The 21,791-nt window shown below is 39.6% G+C and overlaps 1 protein-coding gene and 1 long non-coding RNA gene across 2 annotated transcripts in view; both read right to left on the bottom strand.

Annotated features, from left to right (window-relative positions):
* LOC133082675 (uncharacterized) overlaps positions 1–21,791 on the bottom strand; it is a 167,327-nt gene that overhangs the window by 5,818 nt on the left and 139,718 nt on the right. The gene's annotated exons all lie outside the window — the stretch shown is intronic.
* On the bottom strand, positions 15,461–15,752 carry LOC133082457 (small integral membrane protein 12-like). Its single transcript, XM_061179057.1, has one exon. The coding sequence runs from the start codon at positions 15,737–15,739 to the stop codon at positions 15,461–15,463; it is 279 nt and encodes a 92-aa protein (XP_061035040.1). The 5' UTR covers positions 15,740–15,752.

The following is a 21,791-nucleotide window of genomic DNA, read 5'->3' as shown; positions in this document are numbered from 1 at the left end:
TGAGGAAACATTGTGACCAAGAAAGGCTTTTGTAACAACAAAGAGAATGGGTAAGAACTACTACGAGGTTTTGGAGTGTTCTTCATCTGAAAAATGAATGACAAAGAAGGGAAAGCCAGCAGATTCAATAGCATTTGCCCATTCAAATCATGTGTAAATATTAGGCCTTCATAGGTTAGTCAAAATTTCCACCAGTATAAGGATTTGGTAGAGCCAGTCAGAGAGAGAAGAATTTTGCAGTTGTTTCTAGAGCTGAGCTAGGAGAACTGTCAAACTGAAAGGAGTTATTTTCCAGACTAACTCCCCTTGCCCCAAAATGCTTTTGTGGATTTTATAACATGTGTTGGGGAGGAAATATTTTCCCTTCTTCCCTTCTAGGTTCATTGGCTGGTCTAATAATGAAATTGACATAAGAAAGGTTAACAGGAGAAAAATAAATTTAATTATGTACCTATGGGAGTCCCACAAAGATATAAGACCCCCAGGCAGTCTGGTAATTGAAGCCTACATACATCCTGAGCTAAGGAGAAGGGGGGTAGGGTTTTAGAACTTCAAAGGGGAGGAAGACAATTCACGAGAAGATGAGAGGAGTAAATATTTGGTATACAAATATTTGCCATGCCATGCAGGTAAGTATTTCTAAAAAAAAAAAAATATATATATATATATATCTCTGGTAATAGTTCTCTTTCTGGTATAGGCCACCTATTTAAATGCTTTTAGGATGTTAAAGGAGAGCTAAAAACCTCTTCCTGAACCTGCAGTGTCTTGATTGCTTTCAGCTCAAAATAATCCCCATGCCAAAGTGGCACATTTTGGGGGTGGTGTATTCTGTTTCCCTTCACATGTCAGTGTTCTTATTTGCAAAAGTTCTTATTTTTTTGACAATTTATTTATTTATTATTTTATGGCTGTGTTGGGTCTTCGTTTCTGTGCGAGGGCTTTCTCTAGCTGCGGCAAGCAGGGGCCACTCTTCATCGCGGTGCGCGGGCCTCTCACTATCGCAGCCTCTCTTGTTGCGGAGCACAGGCTCCAGACGCGCAGGCTCAGTAATTGTGGCTCACGGGCCTAATTGCTCCGCGGCATGTGGGATCTTCCCAGACCAGGGCTCGAACCGGTGTTCCCTGCATTGGCAGGCAGACTCTCAACCACTGCGCCACCAGGGAAGCCCCAAAAAGTTCTTATTAAAAGGCTTAGATTTTCTAAAATAAATTATCTAGCTATTTTATTGTTTTATCAACAGTTTTTCTATACATTATTTTAAGAAAAAAAAATTGCTTTCCTTCTTAAATATTCTTGCTGTTTTCATAAGCCTCAATAACATTTCTCCACACTTAAAGAAATTTGATTGTACAAATTAAGGCCACTAGAATACCATTTACCCTTCTAGAACATTATTTTCCTGAATAAATGATTCCCTAGACTTGTGAAAGAAGATTAACACACTGAACAGAACACCTTAGCTCACAAGGGAGTCTGATTATTTACTCATTAGGATTTACTTAGAAGATACTACAAAGACTAAAATCCTCAAGATGTAACAGAATTATGTGATGGTACAATAACACTCATTTTATTGATTTGACTTTGATTTGATTTTCTAACCCTGTGTCTTGTGATTGTCTCATTTTCTTATTAAGGATATAACATCATAATGTTAGAAGCTGTGACAAGAATAACAAAGCCCAGCTTCCTCATTTTACATCTAATGAAACAAAAGCCCTTGCTTCCAATCCAGTGCTCTGTCCAGTAAACATCTCTCATTAATCACAACATGTTTATCTTCAAACATAAACTCCTTGGTGAGAGGAAGTGTGTGTTTCAAAAATATATGCACAAATAAAATATTCACAAATGTTAATTATGGTGTTGATGGAATAAACATCAGTAAAGTAGTTTTATATTTGACTTATTAAGAAACACAGACTGTTGATCTTAGTTGAAATACCAGATCTCAAGGAAATTTTTCAGAAGTGTTTATTTTATAATTTGATACTGATTTTATAAATACATCCCTCTTTTGGGCAGCATTGACACTTTTATTATACTTTCCACTGGAGAAGTTATTTGGATATATGTGTATGCAGAGCAGAAGTGGAGGAGTTTTATAAGCAACCATGCATTCGTTCTGAGAGGTAGCATAAAGGCAACATAAAACAAATTAGAGATAAAGTTCAGTGAAAGAAAGAAAATGTGTTTGTGGTGAAAACGAAAATAACAAAGTTGCTTGCACAGAGGAAGACTATTCCACTCAAAAGGCAGAGAATTCTGACAAGAATCAGATGGTCACAGTGTCTATCAAAGCACAAGGTGATGCCCCTCCCCGCCCCCTCCAGCAAGTGGATACAGAATCCCAACTGGCCTGGCTAAAGATGTGCATATTAATCTATCAGAGACTGATGTCATCAAATGCCTGTATCAAGCCACTATCTTCTCTTGAACTTGATCTTGTATTGATCAAGCAAACTTCAGACAATTTGCCTTCCATCTAAAGAAAGGGGATGTGCTAATCTTATCATTCAGTGCAAATCTCTGTTTCACTGGACAGGTTTTTTTTCCTCATAATATGTTGCTGGGGAGGAAAATTTTTCTTTTTACCTTTCCAGGTTCTGTGGCAGGTCAAACAATTAAAATGTTATTAACAGGAAAAAAACAAATGTAATTTCATACACATGGGATTCCCATAAAAATAAGAGACCCAAAAGGCAGCCAGGTGATTGAAGCTTATATAACATCCTGAGCTAATAAGGAAAGGAGTGGGGTCTGGGGATACAAAGAAAAGAAGGCCATTCACAGGAAGGCAGAGGAGATGTCTGGAAAACAAAGGTTGCCCTGTTATGCAGATAAGTTTCGTAAGTAAAATGGTATTTCTAATATTTCTCTTCCTGGTATAGGCCCCCTTTCCAATGCAAATTTTGGCAGTTGAGGATGGGGAGGTAAAGGATTTTTCCTGAATCTGCTGGGTTTTCATTGTCTTTAGCTCAAAATAATCTGTAACTGAGCAGGACCCTATGGGGCCTTCCCAAGACAGGGCTTCCGCCATATCCTCTGCTTTAGCTCCTCTCTGAAGTACCTAGATAACAGTATTTGATGCACATTTCCTGAGTTGTTTTGCAGATGTGAAAACCCCACCACCAAATGGAAGATGTTAACTACTTGATGACCGTGAGCACATAGCCCCAGGCCTCCTGGAGCCTAAGGACCGGTAATGTTAACCCCTGTGACACCACCCTGCTGCCTCACCATCAGCCAATCAGAGAACTGTGCACAAGCTGATCACATACCCTGCGACCCTCCTCCTGGCCTTTAAAAATGTTTTGCTGAAACGCTTAGGGGAGCTTGAGGCTTTTCAGGGCATGAGCCATCCATCTCCTTGCATGGCCCTGAAATAAACCTTCCTCTGCTCTAAACTCCGACGTTTCAGTTTGTTTGGCCTCACTGTGCGTCGGGCACACGAACTTGCGTTAACAAATCTCATGCTGATGTGGGATGTGGCATATTTTGGAGTGGAAAAATTCTGTTCCCCTTCATTGCCATCAGAGTCTTGTGAGTTGACCAAGCAAATTTAGTCTTTGTGATTTTAAATATTTCTATAGTGAGTCTAAATATTTATATGTTGTAAAACCAAGGGGCATAGGTAATACTGTAGTTAATTCACCAAGATAAAGATATATCATGAGGCATTTTGGAAACTGGACATCTACCTTTCTTCATGGGCAAAGAAAGCTTTTCAACTATTTTACTTTCAGGTTTCCAGAATAGATACTTATTCTATTTTTAAGTATGCTTTTGTTTTTCAGATCTATATTACTAATTCATAAGTACACCACCACTATATTTATCACTATGGTTTTATGCCTACAATTGTGTAAAATCATCCAAATTAATGTTTGACACTATGTTACTTATAGCTGAAAGCTTTGGACTGTTGGAAAACTTCCAAGTTTGAGATTTACTAGTATCTTGGAGGTTCTGGTTACCTGAGATGTTGTCCTTGGTAGGTAGACACAGGACCTAAAAATGGATATAATACCTTTTTTTTTTTTTGATGGATCACAACTAGTTTCTTAAACTTCCTTTGGAGGAAAGAATCAATGTATTTATAAGAGTGAATATATTTTGTCAAGACTCTCGTATTATTTATAATAAAATCTGATGTCCAATTAAGAGCTTGTATAAAACTTTACTTGTAAAATTAAATTATGTTCCCAAGTAATGGAAATTTGTGTATTCTATACTCTACAATTGTAATATTGTGACTTATAAGAAATATATATTTGGTCATTCAGATGACCAAAATCTATTTCTCATATATATTTGGTCTTCATCCACAGTTCCTGCCTCACGGCTCTCAAAATCCTTGGAATTTCCTGAGAAAATAGCAATGGAATATCTTTTGTTATAATATTTGGTCTCTTGCCCTCAGTTCCTAAAATCCCTTCCGAGCCATAAAAGTGAAATAGGTGTGTTATCATTCATAACAAGTCCCTTTCTACCACAACTGGGTTTATATTAGCGAAATGACTTTTGGAAAGCACCTAAGGATGGAGGCTGGTTGCCAGGGGAACCAACCACAAATAGAGGGGTGGAACTTTCAGTCCCACCCCCTGATTTCTGGGGAGGGGAGAGGGGCTGGAGGTTGAATCAATTACCAATAGCCAATGATTTAATCATTCATGCCTATATAATGAAGCCTCCACAAAAACCCAGAAGGACTGAGCCCAGAGCTTCCAGTTAGTGAACACGTGGAGATTTGAGGAGAGTGGCGCTCAGAGAGAGCATGGAAGCTTTGTGCTCTTTCCCTTACCTTGCTGTACTCCTCTCTTCCCCCTGGCTGTTTCTGAGTTATATCTTTTTATAATAAACCATAATAAATCAGTGATTTAGTGAGTACAAGGTTTCTCTGAGTTCTGTGAGCCACTCTAGCAAATTAATCAAACCCAAGGAGGGGGTTGTGGGAGCCTCAGCTTTACAGCCAGTCAGAAGTACAGATAACAACCTGGATTTGCAAGTGTGTCTGAAGTGTGTGTGTGTGTGTGTGTGTGTGTGTGTGTGTGTGTATGCACGCAAATGCACGCGAGCGGAGGCAGTCTGCTGGGAATGAGCACTTAACCTGCGGAATCTGATGCTATCTCTGGGTAAACAGTGTCAGAATTGAGTTGTTTGGTGGTGTGAGGGCACCCCTCCACACATCAGAATTGAGTACTGATCCAAACAGCAATACATCAGAAAAATCTTACATTGTTATTAATAGCTATAAACATGCATTACAACGTATTGTTCATATGCCTAGATTATCACTAAATCAACTCTATAGCATCACTTTCTAACAGAAGTTTCTGTGACGATGAAAATGTTCACATAAAACATTGTATCACCTAAGGATGCTACCAGCGAACTACTAGGGCTCTTTAATGAATTCGGTACAGTCGCAGGATACAAAATTAATATACAGAAATCTGTTGCATTTCTATCACCAACAACAAAGTATTATAAGGAGAAATTAAGGAAACAATCCCATTTACCTTCACATCAAAAAGAATAAAATACCTAGGAATAAACCCACCTACAGAGGCAAAAGACCAGTACTCCAAAAAGTATAAGATGCTGATGAAAGAAATCGAAGATGACACAAACAGATGGAAAGATATATAGTGTTCTTGGATTGGAGGAATCAATATTGTTAAAATCACCATACTATCTAAGGCAATCAACAGATTCAAAGCAATTCCTATCAAAATACCAATGGCATTTTTCAAAGAACTGGAAGAAATAATTTTAAAATTTATATGGAAACACAAAAGACACTGAATAACCAAAACAATCTTGAGAAAGAAGAACAGAGCTGGAGGAATCAGGCTCCCTGATGTCAGACTATACTATAAAACTACAGTCATCAAAACAGTATGGTACTGGCACAAAAACAAACATACAGATCAATGGAACAGGACAGAGAACCCAGATATAAGCCCACGCACATATGGTCACCTTATCTTTGACAAAGGAGGCAAAAATATACAATGGAGAAAAGACAGTCTCTTCGTTAAGTGGTGCTGGGAAAACTGGACAGCTACATGTAAAAGAATGAAATTACAACATTCTTTAACACCATATACAAAAATAAACTCAAAATGGATTAAAGACCTAAATGTAAGACCAAATACTATAAAACTGCTAGAGGAAAACATATGCAGAATGCTCTCTGACATAAATCGCAGCAATAACTTTTTGGATCCATCTCCTAAAGTAAAGGAAATGAAAGCAAAAATAAACAAATGGGACTTAAAAGCTTCTGCACAGGAAAGGAAACTGTTGTCAAAATGAAAAGACAACCCACAGAATGGGAGGAAATATTTGCAAATAATATGACAGATAAGGTATTAATATCCAAAATATATAAACAGCTCATACAACTCAACATCAGAAAACCAAACAACCTGATTAAAAAATGGGCAGAAGAACTGAAGAGACATTTTTCCAAAGAGGAAAGGCAGATGGCCAATAGGCACATGAAAAGATACTCAACATCACTAATGATCAGGGAAATGCAAATCAAAACCACAATGAGATATCACCTCACACCTGTCAGAATGGCTATCATCAAAAAGAACACAAATAGCAAATGCTGGTGAGGATGTGGAGAAAAGGGAACCCCTTGTATACTGTTGGTGGGAATATAAACTGGTACAGCCACTGTGGAAAACAGTATGGAGGTTTCTCAAAAAACTAAAAATAGAACTGTTATATGACCCAGCAATTCCACTCCTGGGCATACATCCGAAAAAAACCAAAAACACTGATTTGAAAAGATACATGCACCACAATGTTCATAGCAGCATTATTTACAATTGCCAAGATATGGAAGCAACCTAAGTGTACATCGACAGATGAATGGATAAAGAAGTGGTATATATACACAATGGAATATTACTCAGTCATAAAAAAGAACAAAATTTTGCCATCTGCAGCACCATGGATGGACTTGGAGGGCATTATACTAAGTGAAATAAGTCAGACAGAGAAAGACAAATACTGTATGATCTCACTTATATGTGGAATCTAAAAAGTACAACAAACTAGTGAATATAACAAAAAACAAGCAGACTCACAGATATAGAGAACAAACTAGTGGTTATCAGTGGGGAGGGGAGGGAGGTGCAAGATAGGGTGGGGGAGTGGGAGGCACAAACTATTGGGTGTAAGATGGGCTACAAGGATGTATTATACAACACGGGGAATATAGCCAATATTTTGTAATAACTGTAAATGGAAAGTAACCTTTAAAATTGTATAAAAAATATAAAACAACAACAAAAATACAGTATCGCCAAAATGGTTGCCCTAGCTACTTATCACTATTGAGCACCTGAAATGTGGCTAAGGCAACAGAATAACTGAATTTTAAATTTTACTTATTTTTATTAATTTAAATGTATATTGTTATATGTGGCTAGGGGCTCCAGTATTATACAGCACAGCTCTATAGTACATATAGGGAGACTAGAATTTTGTCTTATAAATGTACTGATTAATTTTAAGAAAAAAAAGTGAGCAAGTTAGAACTAACGTGCGTTTGTAAACAACTGAGTGAAATCCTTACAGATATCAAACTATATGTTTCATTAATTGAAACTGTCTTAAGGTTAAGTACTATAAATGTCTAGTTTTGGTACTCCTTTATTTTGAAAAGATAGCATTCATTACTTCTTATATTACTTTTCAATCATTTGTTATATTAATCATGGGGATCTCTGTCAACTAAAATTATGTTTTAAAACTTAAATTATATTTCCTAATCTCTTCATGATGTATAGAATTTTTGTTAGGAATCTAGAAAACGTTGTTGATGATTACCAACTATATTAAGTGAAAGGGCTTCCCATTACCCAATGTAACATAATATCGAATAATATCTCCTTCTTCTCTCTCTCTCTCTCTATATATATATGTTATAATCCTGATGATTTTTTTAAAAAACTATCTTCTACATGCTAAATGTCAATGTGTGTATTTATATATGGTAAATCCTAGCCATTTTTGCAAATGTTTTGATCCCACAGGCTTCTAAATAAAAATGTTAACAAAATAAACAGCAAAAGTGAGGAGACGGTAGGAAATTAGAAAATATATGTTTATTTCCCCTGTTTGTTTTTTCTTCCTAGTTAGATGAGCCAGGTATTAGAGGAGAGAAAAAAATAGGCTAAACTTGAAAGGTTGGACTGAACTGGTATATACTAGATTGAGAGAACTGAGTTGCATAATATTGAAGCTTCCCAGAATATCACTGATTACTTAACTCTGGAATCTACATAGCAACTGCTATAGTGCCAATTACAAAAGTGCAAACCACGAGATGCAATGCCTAGATAGTACTGTAGTGGCTTCACTCAACCTTGAAATCCATTTTTCCTATTTTTGCAGGAGTACCCAGGAGGAGGGTAGGAAATTGTCAGTAAGAATACTGCATTACCTGTTCCCAGAGGAAAATTTTTCTGATAAATAAAATCCAGCTTCTGAAGGTTTATATAAAAAATGCATAGCTAAAATTGTCACCCTATAAACCAATTTATGATGCAATTTATGACAGGATTGAAAAGAATGAGAAGGGAAAGTGAAACAGATTGCCCATCTAATTGGTACCATTCACTGGAGAGTATCTTAGGGCCCAAATAATCCTTCCTTAATCAGAAACAGAGTTCGAATTATACATTTTTTTCCCAGTGTTATTGAAAAATAATTGGCACACCTCTTCTATAAGTTTAAGGAATGATAGTTTGATCTACACATTGTGAAATGATTACCACAATAGGTGCAGCTAACATTCATTTTCTCACATAGATACAATAAAAAGAAAAGAAAAAAGAAGAGAAAAAAGGGAAAAAAATTCCCCTTGTGTTGAGAACTCAAGATTTACTCTCAACAACTTTCCTATATATTGTATAGCAGTGGTAGCTACAGTCATCATATTGTACATTGCATCCCTAGTACTTATTTATCTTACAACTGGAAGTTTGTATCTTTTGATCATCTTTCTCCAATTCCCCTTCCCCCCACCGTCCACCTCTAGTAACCACAAGTCTGGTCTTTTTTCTATGAGTTTGTTTGTTTGTTTTTTTAGATTCCACATATTAGTGAGATCATACAATATTTGTCTTTCTCTGTCTGACTTATTTCACTTAGCACAATACCTTAAAGGTCCATCCACGTTGTCACAAATGGTACGATTTTCTCAACTTTTTATGGCTGAATTACATATATTGATATCAATTTCTTGAAGAATTTATACATCTATAGACACTTAGGTTTTTTGCACACCTTGGCTATTTTTTTTTTCTCTTAATTCATTCAACATTTATTGGAAATGACTCTGTGCAAGGCTTGGTCCCTGCCCTCAAGGAACTCACAGTCTACGGAAACAGACACACGACCGTCACAGTGCCTTGTGTAAATGCTGCAGTAGGAGAGCAGACACAGGGTTAGAGAGGCAGAGGGAATGGCAGTCTCTGCTTAGCTACCTAGGCTGTCTTGTGGTGTAATGGAGTTCACCAGGCAGCCAAGGAGGCCCAATGCATAGTGCACCCGGAGGCATCAGGACCTGAACGAGCACAACACGTTCAGGAAATGGTATCAATACAAAGCATGTTCTGTCCTGGGGATGACGGGAGGGAGGCTAGGGCAAGATGATGAAAGAATCTGCATGGCACACAAGGGGCTTTGGTGAGAGAAGCCATGGAGGTCTTTAAGGAGCGACCTCATTAAAAATGTGTTTTAGAGAGAAAATGCTGCCAGAAACGGGAAGAATTTTCAGGAAGAGACCAAAAGTTTAGGCAAGAGATTATGAGGGCAGGGAAGTGAGATGGAGAACAGAGGATGAATTCCAGATGAAGAAGTGGGTCACCACAGGTTGGGGGAAAGGGGGAGTCAGAAGCAAGTCGAGCGACAGGAGAGAGGAGACGGAATCCACGCCAAACACCAGGCCGGGTGTTTTACACACACTCTCCATCTTCACAAGAATCGTCCCCATTGTACAGATGACGCTTACAGAAGTTAAGTGACTTTTCTGGTCACGCAACTAGATTACAGAGTTAAGCTTCAAACCCAGGTCAACACCTTTAACTGTCATACAAATCTAGACAGAGATGTATAGTGAGCTGTTTCAGAGAATGATCTAGAGCTTGGGGGGAAATTCACGACTACAGATAAGACATCTGGGAGTCCTCAAGGTAGATCAGCAGGTGGTTGAAGCCACAGGTGAGGCTAAAACAGTGCAGCAAGAAAAAAGCCAAGGATGAAACTGGAAGAACACTCACAGTTAGGAGAACAGGAGGAGCCAGTGGCAGAGGAGACAGCTGGAAAAGGAAACAGAGGTGGTGGTGAAGTCAAGACAGAATTCACTGAAGAGTGCCGGACACTGCAAAGCATTAGTATGACTGGGAATGGATACCACATGTGCAATCACAAAGGCTTTTAGCCAAACTGGTTTCACCACTTTAGCGGTGGAAGTGGAGAGCAAGCAGCAAGGGCTAAGAGGAATGCAGGGATGGGGCTGAGGGCTTGACAAGCTCGGTTTAAAAAAGAAATCAGGGACTTCCCTGGTGGTCCAGTGGTTAAGACTCCACGCTCCCAATGCAGGAGGCATGGGTTCGATCCCTGGTCAGGGAACTAGATCCCACATGCCGCACAGCGCAGCCAAAGAAGACAAATAAATAAGAAATCACCCTGAAGGCTACATCTGAACCCATACATGCAGAGTGTCAGGCCACACGGTTATGCAAAATTCTCTAGCTGCACTGGGCAGTTCAGGCCCAGAAGCAAACAGAAATGGACCGTGGAGCTGGGTTGGAAGTGAAGAAACAGGGGCAGTGGAGAGGGGCATAAGGGTACAAGGGACTTTGGACTCTTTTAGAGAGAAGAGCTGCCCTTTCTGGGACACCAGTAAAGATGTTTAAAAATCTCAAAAATATTTGGAGGACGCATTTGGAATTTTTAAACAAAAAAACAAAGCCAAGGTTCATCTCTGCATTGTGTAAAAGGGATTTGATAAACAGATAACGAATGTTAACAAATTTAATTTAAAAAGAATAGACTGTTTTTAAGTACATCAAGGTACCACTGGAACAGGATGCAAAATGATACACACTAATTACTAATTACTCCTCTTTACTCTTAAAGCTGATTCCCCAAAGACTTCTACTTAGCAAATACTTTAAGAGACTGTTCAGAAAAAGAATAAAGGAGCATTTATGTCTATTCCATTATTCAGACTGGCTGCCATCCTGATGCGATAAAAGGGAGATTTTACTGGGATAGAACAGCACTTGCACGTTTTCGAAGCTCTAAGCTGGCTTCTCTTTTTACACTACAGCAGGAAGGATGTCAGCACCCCTATTCTTCCAAGGCCAGAAGAGGTGAAGGGGCATGTCCCAGGCCACCCCAGTCTCTTGCCTCCAAGTCTAGGGCTCTCACCTCCACCCATCCTGACGCATGCTACTCTCAGGTGTTCCCCCACACCTCCCTCCACACATCTTGACTCTGACCTTGAGACGGCACCGATGCGGCTACTACTTCGCAACACAGGTTGAAGCCTGCACCCCCGTGGCCAGCCTGGTTCTTGGACAAGGCAGTCTTTCCTGTAAGATACTCCTAAGAAGCCCTCAACCACCAGGCCTGAGAGGGTCCCTGTGAGGGTGGGTCCCTGTGATCACCCTCCCAACCAAGGCTGCTCTCCCCTCCGGATCCCTAGCTCACTAGGATCACAAGCTACATGGAACTGCTTTTCCTGCAATAAAACTACAGCAGCCAACATTTATTGAGCACCTACTTGTTGCCATGGACTCTGCTAAGAACTTTACATATGTTACCTTAACTTTGCAATAACCCAGCAAAAATAGGTACTCTTATCCCTGTTTTACAGATGAGGATAACTGATACCTGAGGCTCAGAAAGGCTACGTGACTTGCCCAAGGTCATTCAGCTAGTGGTTGAGGCAGTACTCGTAAGCCTGTCAGACTCGAGAATCCACTTTATTTTCACTGTACCACACCGCCCTGGCTCACCACTCTACAAGTGCCTAGAGACCCACACCAGAGTGGAAAAGGAAAAGTGAGGCAAGGCACGAGCCTTTTCATTTTCACTGCCTGGCTCCCAAGTGACTCTGGGGAGGCTAATCCCATGGTGTTTCACTCGGCCGACGGCCTCACCAGCCCGGGGCCCTGGGAAGCTGACAGGAGTCAAAGGGCCCTCTGGCAGGCTTGTCCTGGCAGCTGCCCAGCTGACTTGAGCTAACACAGCAACAGGCACAGGAAAGGCTCGAGAGAGAGTGGAAAAGCACCAGACCCTGGGCCGCTGAGGGCAGAGAAGTGATCCCTGCCATGCTCAGACGGGATAACGCAGCTCTAAAGCCACCACTATCACCAGGCTGGGAAGAGACCCGGGGCGGGGGCCGGGAGGGGTGGGTAAAAGCCCCAAGCACATCTACTTACTACTGTGTTTCAGTGAATCGTGACTGCTGGGCCAATCCAAAAGAGGGTCATGCACCTCCAAGGTGAATCAGCAAGAGTGGAAGAAAACCAGTCCATGCCCTGGTTGGTCCCAGCAAGCCTGGCCCACCTTTGCCCCATCCATAGAAACCCCGCTGCCTGATGACACCTGAGCAGAGGCAAGAAAGCACGCCCGATCTCACAGCCCGACGGTAGTAGCAGAGCTCAGCCAGCCCTGGGAAAGAAAGAGCCAGCTGAGAATACTAATAGACTTGCTGGAGGCAAAAATTCAGCGAGGGCAAGCCCGAGGAAATAAAATTATTTAAAAGGGGCACAAAGTGAGACTAGAAAAAGGGAGCAACTTGGACTTCCAAAGATAGTGCTTCTTCCATCAGGCACTGGGAGGACGTACATCAGTGGTGGCAGGGTTATTCCAAAATATCTGAAAACCCAAATATGTCTTAGTCTGTGGGAAAACTTTTTGTGTGTTATTTCTGTAGGTTTTCTGTCCTGTAATGTTTTGCTTAGGCTGATATTAAACTACATATGTGCAGGATGCCCAAAAGTGTTTCGAGGGAAACCAATCCTGGGATCTAATGTTTGCCACAGTTGTTAGATTGCTTAAAAACAAAGCGTATCTCTCAGATTTCATTAGAAGGCAAGGGGCAGCTTGACAGGTGGCATATTGGCCGCCACCGGGTCAAATTAACCCTATGGGTATGTTAGCATGCTTAGAATTTTTAAAAAAATAAATTGTCAACATTTAAAAATCAGAAGTTCAATCTGGTATCTCTGGGCAAGCAGCACAAATTGGAAGAAGCTGCACAGCCACTGCCCCCTTTAGGCAGGCCTGTGCTTTCTAGCCTGGCCTGGCCACTCATTTAAGCCACCTGACTGACCCCTGTAGGCAAGAGAGTTTGCTACTGGTGGTTTAGCCCAGTGAAGGGATCCCAGGCTTGGTCGCCCTCAGGACTGCCACAGGGGGGCAGCACTGGTCTGCCCATGAGGTCTGCGTCAGCCTGAGCCTGTAACCAAGCTGAGCTTATTAGCACATCCTTTCAGAACCAGAAACGTCATCCTCACTTCAGCAGCAGACCCTGCTTCCCCACGCCCCCCATCGGATTTATGCCCTGAGAAGCAACAGCAACTCATCTCAACATTCCCACCAGGCCTCGGCGACTGAGGGGGAGCCACCGACTCGACCTGCCCCCTCCTTCTCTGCCTACCACGTTCCACATCCCCCCGCTCCTCCCACTCCACAGCCGGCATCTCTATCTGTTCAGGAATTCTACCTTCACCCACCTGTTAACACCACTGGGCCTCAGATCCTGAGGTAAGAGGCAGGCAAACACCCTCCCCCTTTTAAGGCAGGTTCATTCTTCATCAAATGCTCATTACTTGCCTTTGCTCACTCAGGTTAAAGGTCAGTTGACTTCGTGAGGCAACAGGTCTGCTCTCTGCTCTCACCCCTTCCAACCTCACCGACAACATCTTTAGTGGTAGCATTTAGTATAAGTTCGTACTGCCCTTCAGGAAAGACATTTAGTATTATGCATTGAGGCCCTTAAAACCGTTCATCCCATTTCGTCCAAAATGCCATTTACTGTTCCTACCATTTAGTCCAAAAATGCAGGAAAATCCTTATGTAAGATACTCTTTGCATTATTTCTCCTAGTGAACAACCAGAAACAACCCTAATGTCCAGCAATAGGGAAACTGTTAAAAACAAACTATGCTATATTCCCACTTGATGGGCAAATTATACAGCTAATGAAAACAAATCAGGATTATGAAGACCATGTGATAAGAAAGTGATTATGATATGAAACACTATGTAAAAAGAATATAAAATTAAATGTACAGTAATAAATATCTAAAAAAACTAGTCCAAGAATTACTGAAAGATACCAAAATGTTAACATTTTATCTGTACTAGAGCCCTCAGAGTGTGGGTAACCTTTTTTAAACCCCTACCAAATTTAACGTACATATACTACTTTTATAGGGAAAAGTATGTGTGCATGTGTGTATGAAGTTGGAAAATTTGATAGCAATTGTTAAGCTCCCTGGTCTACTCTTAATGTAGACTTTGAAAGTATATAAGCCTCATGTTATCATGATAAAAAGGCCCTTGGGAACCTGCGCCTCCAGGACTCACGGCCTCCAGGTTCCAATGCAGCCACGCTAGTAAAACAAAGCTTCCAGGGCCCCAGAGTCCTTAGTTAAAAGCCAATTTTATCCTACCCGGAGATGACTGCTTTGCCTAACTCCTAGGAGACCGCAGCACCACCTGGAAGATAGGATTAGATCAAAATGGTTCTCAGACGCCAGTTTAATCAAGTTTTGCACTACACAGTGACGGGGTGGGGGTGAAAGATGGTGATTGTTTTCAAGCAAATTCACCTGCCCCAAGGTGAACAGCCGGGGCTTCCAAGAACAGAAATCTGCTTTCCTTCCCAGGGGAATCCCCTTTCTGAGCTGACAGGACAGGATTTCAGGGAAAATGAGCACAAAGGACAAAGCAAGCTAGTTAAGGGAGCCAGGTAGATTTCTGAACTCTTCCCAGTGCAAACTAGAACTAGGCATGTAGGTACCCCTCCTAAAGGTATCACCCCAATCCCAGCCACTCCCACCTGAGGCCAAACTGCCTCCCCACAGGGACTGACAGCCAATGTTCATTTCATCACTGTCCTCCCAGTGGTGCACCTAGCAGCACAGAAGCCTCAGCAGTTGTGGCCACCATCCATGAGAGGCAGCTTTCAGGCCAGAATCCTCACGGGCCTTCCTCTTCACTGGCTCCTCAGCTAATAGTGTGTCTGCCTGGCCATAGCAGAGCAGCCAGTATGTGCGTGGCTGTGTGGGGCGGTAGGGGCCAGAAGAAACAATAAAGCAAATCAGATGTGGGTTCTGGTTGCTGAGTCGACATGGTGGCAGGACCAGTCTTGGCCCCCAGAAGGACCCATAGGACCCTGTGTCCTCCATTAATTCTTCTCCGGGCAGTTTCTGTTCAGGACAGCTTTAGGGGCAAATTCCAGCTTGTCCTTAAGGCTCACGACCTGGGTGTGGTCCTTGCCTAGCAGCTCATCCAGCTTGCGGTCCTCCTGGCGCTCCGAGATGCTCTTCTCCTCCTCCACAAGCTGGGGATCCTTCGCCCGGATGAACCATTCCAGGTGGTAGCCCACAGCCCCAACCACGAAGGCCACAGGAAAGGTGACATAGGGAGCATAGGTACGCACCACGGTCCAAAGCACAGGCCACATGACATGTGCGCCGCAGCTCACACCTCGCTGTCTGGCCCCCACCTGCCGCCTGTGCTCCCACTCCCGGAGCACCGAAGCCGCCAGTCCCAGCGGCGCTCGGGGCCTCGCCCCAGACCCCGCCCACTGGCGCCCGCGATCTTGGCTACTGTAAATAATGCTGCTGTGAACATGGAGGTACAGATATCTTTTCCAGTTAGTGTTTTTGTTTCTTTTGGATATACTCCCAGAGGTGGAATTGCCGGATCATGTGATAGTGCTTTTAATTTACATTTTTATCTCTCAAAATGAATTAGTGTTTTGGAAATATCAGATAACATGATGAGGGATTATCACTTTTTTATTCTTCAGTTCATTCAACAAGTATTTACTGATCACATACTAACAGCCGAGCATTGTGCTAGATGCTGGTCTGGAACGTCAAAAAAAAAAAAAAAAAAAAAAAAAAAGCGAGACAGATACCTTACCTTCATGGAAGTTAAGGTTTAGTTGGAGAGAAATTCAATAAGGAAATAAATACAAAATAAATACAGAATCATAAATTGCAATAAGTGTTTTGAAAGAATATACAAAGATGCAATGGAAGAGGATATCAGGGAAAAAATGGTTATATTTGGGGGCTAAGAAAAATGCCAATTTGAGAAAGTGACAACAGGTTGAGATCAGAAAGATGAGAAGGAGTTAAACTGGGGAAGAGTGAAACATATGGAACCTTCCAGAAAGAAAAAAAAGCAATTTGATAATAAGAGCAATTCAGAGGTATTATCCAAATATTTTTCATTACAGGGCATTAGAATTGTTTTAAATAATGGAAATCAGTAGTTTTTTCAAGAATCTGTCAACATTTTTTTATTATTAAACCATCATATTAATTATTTAAAGTATTCTTTATAAAATCTTTCAAGAATCAGGCCTTTTTTATTGTAATGAATTGACTATCATTTGCTCAATTTTGAGTTAGCATTTAATACTGAAATCTTCTTTTTTTAATATTTATTTTTATTTATTTATTATTTTAGTCTGTGTTGGGTCTTCGTTGCTGTGCGCGGGCTTTCTCTAGTTGCCACGAGCAGGGGCTACTCTTCATTGCGGTGTGCAGGCTTCTCATTGCAGTGGCTTCTCTTGTTGCGGAGCATGGGCTCTAGAGCAGACGGGCTTCAGTAGATGCAGCACGTGGGCTCAGTAGTTGTGGCTCATGGGCTCTAGAGCGCAGGCTCAGTAGTTGTGGCGCACGGGCTTAGTTGCTCCGCAGCACATGGGATCTTCCCAGACCAGGGCTCAAACCCATGTCTCCTGCATTGGCAGGTGGATTCTTAACCACTGCGCCACCAGGGAAGCCCTTGAAATCTTCTCTTCTAATTACTTCCTTGTCATTAGATTAGTAGAATGTTTTCCTAGCTACTCATTCAAAAAATTTTACAGACTTTTATAGTGTTAAGTGACCACTTATTTAAACTGGTTTACAGTAGAGAAATTTGTTAGAAATTTTTAAATTCTATCAGATTACCTAGAAAAAAAGAAAATAGGCATTCCAGGCTGGAACGAAGCTGTTCTTTGTAGAGAATCCTTTTGTTTTTTTCAAAGAGTTTTTCCTTAGCTAAAATTTTCTTAAAACTATTTTTTTCTAGTATCAGGAAACTAAAGCAAAGTCTACTTTTGATGTAGGGTGGAGGAGGTGGCATTTGGCCTTGCACAGCACTTTGTTAACCAGTTTTCTTCAAGCGGCATTTTCTTTTGTTCTGAGGTGGCAGATTTGTAGCAGAGTGGCATCCAGAAATCATTGTAATTGCAGCAGTATTTCATGCAATTGCTGAAGAGTACTCTCTGTTCAAGGATTTCAAAACACTTTTCTAATGGTAAATTACCTTCACAGTATTCTTTTTTGTAAACTGCAAAAAAACTGAAGCACAGAGAGCAATAGTTTATCAAGGTCTAGTGTTGATTTTCTTAGGCAACATATTTGTTAGACATCTTCTGAATGCTGAACCCTTTGCTGGATGCAGTGAAGAGTTTCAAGGGAAATAAAAGATAAGTTTCCTGAAGTCAGTTGTTTGGCTTAATGAGAGAGATACAAGAACCAAAGAAAATTATGCATATGTAGAAAATATTTATACAGCCAATTATAGATGTTCCCATTAAGTGCTTAAGTGTTTAGACTGGTGAAAAGGCTGGATAAAGAGGTTTCATTGTATAATTAGGATCATTGGCCTTGAGAAAGTTTTTTATGAGTGAGGCAGATGATTTGACACTGCAAAATGGGGACGACTTCTAGGCAAATTAAGTGGCATATTTAGTGATATAGAGGCCAAAGAGAGGACAGTTTATATGGGGGTTGGCTTGCAGTACTGCCAAATACAGTAAGAGCTGGATGGTCCCAAATCAAGTAGAATAAGAGGCCCTTTCGTTAAGGGAAGAGTTTCTGGCAACAGGAATACCTGGAGTAATTTTAAGTGAAAAGCTCAAAATGACATCAAGGTAAAGTCCTCACTACATTATATGTCAAAAATTGGACAACAGAAGGGGAAGGAGAAATACAGAGGAAGGGCCATCAGCAAGAATTCTCTGGAGACACTTTATGCATTGGGTAGCAATGGGAATGGAGAATCAAATCTTTAGAGAAAAATCTTAGAATCATAGTCATTAAAGAAATCTTGGAGATCATTCAATTCACTCTATCAAATTCTAACTGGAAATGAAATACAGGTTTAGGTACTGTTGTATTAATTCGGAGATGTTTCTAAGAAACAGAGATGGAAACAGAAACATAAAATGTTACTGTATAGGTTCAACTGATTATATTTTAATAGAACTAGAAATTTTACTATGACATAATTCCCTCTGTCTCTGTTCAGCTCACCAAGTCCCTCTCTCTTGTCTCATTATATACTCATGGATCACCTGACTGACATTAAAAGCATTGGTCTGAAGCAAAAATCCTTAGAATGCAAACAAAAAAACAAGAATTCCCATGACGAACTATTTTTATACTTGTCATTACTACAGTTTGATCTTATGTACAAATTATTCACACATTTACTAACTCAAACAATTCTCATACATACCCTATCATGGTACATCATGGCATATTAGCAATAGCCTTGGGTAGTAGATTGAGTAAAACAGAACTACAGGCTATGGATTTTCTTAAAAAAACTTCCTTGGCAACAACATTATTTTATGTTTAACAACTCTAGCAATAAATATTATCAGCAGTATTGGTGTATGCTATTATCAATGAACGATAATAATTCCTATACATTTTTCATAAAATATATGCAGTTGAGAACTAGTGCTTTATATAAAGTTGTCTAAGTTTTACTTTCCTGTATCAAACTTTTGATGGAGGCTGAATAGCAGAGAATTTGAGATTGTACTTCTTGATGGGGGCTTCTACTGAAGAATTTTATGCCAGGTGTAGGGTTGACATTCTATTATGAAAATTGAGATCCCCAGATAACGTTACTACCTGCATGAAAAACTCCCTTACTTCTGCATAGGAGTGGGCCATATATACTCAGAGGTAGAGAAGTTACCAAGCTTAATGTATCAACATGTATCAGATGGTGAGATGAGTTGACCAAGGTCATTTTATTAATATGTGGTAAGATCATACATCTGTCAAAGGAGTTCTGATGTCAGGATCCGACTGTCTTCTCTACCAGCACAGCAACATAGAGACAGCTATGTTACGAGATATAATTCCTACTATCACATTCGTTGTTAGAGTATTTACCCAACAGTCAGAATGAAAAGTACACAAAGTCTTCAGCATTGGAAAAGCTATGACAAAGTTTCCTAATTAAAATATCTGTGCGAACAATTTATTAACTAAAATATGCATTTTCTTCTGTTTGCACACATATTCTTCTCACCTCGAATCAAGGAGATATTTGAAGATAAAATGGTAAACTCTTGGGATTATTATCAGAATTAAAATATACATAATTTTGAATAGGACATTTTCATGAAAAATATCTCTAGGTATTAACATAATTCATGTAGATGCATTTATTATGCTTCATGTATGTATATAAACATTGTAAGAGCATTAGTGTAAACCAACAATTGGGCATGATGGTGTATAAGGTACAGCTTGAAGAAAAGTAGGGGCCTCTTTTTTTATCCTTTGTGCCTTCTAGAACAGTATTACCCGATAAAAATATAATTTAATATGTAATTTTAAATTTTCTAGTAGCTACAATTAAAAAGTAAAAATTAACAAGTGAAATTAATTTCAAAAACCACTTTACCCCAACATAACCAAAATATTATAATTTCAATATAACATTGCTATAATTTCACTATAATATTAATATATATTAATATAATCCAATATGATGTTGATTACATTAAAATTATTCAGCAGATGGTTTACATTCCTATTTCATACTAAGTCTTTGAAATTCAGTGTGTATTTGGACTTACGATACAGCTCAATTTAGTCATGTTTCAAATGCTAAGAATTAAAAGATAAACTGAGGCATATTAAAAATTTTAAGAGTTTATTTGAGCAAAAATCAATCCAAATTGGGCAGCAGCTAGTACAGCAGAAAGGAGCTCAGAGGAGCTATACAAAATGAAAAACTTTTATAGACAGAAGGGAGCAAAAATAGGGAAGCTACACTAAGAAAAAAAGCAGGTCAGTTATTGCAAGGTTACTTTCCTTTAGGGGATGGCAGGTGTCTATGAGGCAGATTACCTAACTAGTGCTGATCAGGCTATTCCTGATTGACTGGTTTAAGATTCCATTTCTGGGAAAGCTGAAACTGTAATTAAGCTGTCTGGGTTCGGTTATATGGGGCTTAGCATAAGTGACTCCATTTTGGGCCTGTTGTCTCAATTTTAACAGAGCATATGGCTACAGTAGTGGATAGCACATCCTCAGAATTTATGATCTTTACCAACAATTTAAAAAAGGTAAAACAATCCCTGAATGTGTGTGTTTGTTTATTTTATTGGCTCTACTTTCTCTACCAATGTCCACATGCAAAAACTCAAAGTGATTTTTCTACTGTTCCAACTTGAACATGTAACTACCTTTTTTGAGGGCTATACAAGTTTCTGGGTAACAATTTGGAGTGGGAACAATGGTTCTTTGAGAGCTTAGTACTAACACCAGTAAATATAATTCCTTTCAATCATCTGGAGGGATAATAACAAAAATTAATATTCTGTAAAGATCTGTACAGCTTAATATCCCTTAAAGGTAGGTATTGTGTTCAAATCAGGAAACTGTGGTTCACATATACTGTGCAACTACTGTTACCCAGGCTTTCTGACTGTGATTTCTATGCTTTGAGTTCTATGTTGTTTTTATTAGAGGGAGAAAAAAATAGTGTAAAAAACACATTTGCTTCATTTATTTGTTTGTCAAATGTTTATAGAGTACCAAATTGGCTATTTTAGGGATAACATGAATTCATCTGAACATACAATAGAATTTTTAAGGAAAACAAATGTTTAGAAAGGGAGAGAAAACTTCATGGAACTATAAGTGATATAATATTGGGATATTAATTTTTTAAAGCAAAGTATTTTGAAAATTTACTTTAACTTTTCTTTGGATCCTATGCTGTAATTTTTAAACTTGTAATTTTTAATTAGAAATGACTTCTTCAGTGACCTCTAAAGTCATTGTTAAACTCAGTGTTAATATGGCTTCATATAGCTTTGTTTAATTTTATAACAATAATAGACATAATATTTTCAGTGCAAAAATGATTAAGTTCTTTCTTAGGAAAAATATCCCCTCTCAAGAGGCTTAATTAGTTGAAGTGAATATTAAGCAAGCAGAAATTTTCAGAAGAAGGTTCTCCTTTTAAAAATAAGATTATTATGGAATCTGTTTTATTCAGCCTTTCAGTGTCCTCCTTGATTGGAATTTTCATAGCAGAATGAATAAGGGGAAATCAGTTATACTTTTACTTTGTCTCTTTAACTTGCTTTTAAAATAGTCATTATTCTAAGCCTTTACCTGTTTCTTCAAAATTATTCCCACTATTCCCATCTCGGCAAGAGATACAGCTATGCACTGAAGTTCACCAGCCTGGTCTTA

This window comes from Eubalaena glacialis, chromosome X, assembly GCF_028564815.1.
Source record: "Eubalaena glacialis isolate mEubGla1 chromosome X, mEubGla1.1.hap2.+ XY, whole genome shotgun sequence".
Lineage (NCBI taxonomy): Eukaryota > Metazoa > Chordata > Mammalia > Artiodactyla > Balaenidae > Eubalaena > Eubalaena glacialis.
This window is presented reverse-complemented; position numbering and strand designations above follow the sequence as displayed.

Bases quoted from the DNA above. Each gene is read 5' to 3' on its own strand.
- LOC133082457 (XM_061179057.1), bottom strand. From the start codon at position 15,739: ATGTGGCCTGTGCTTTGGACCGTGGTGCGTACCTATGCTCCCTATGTC.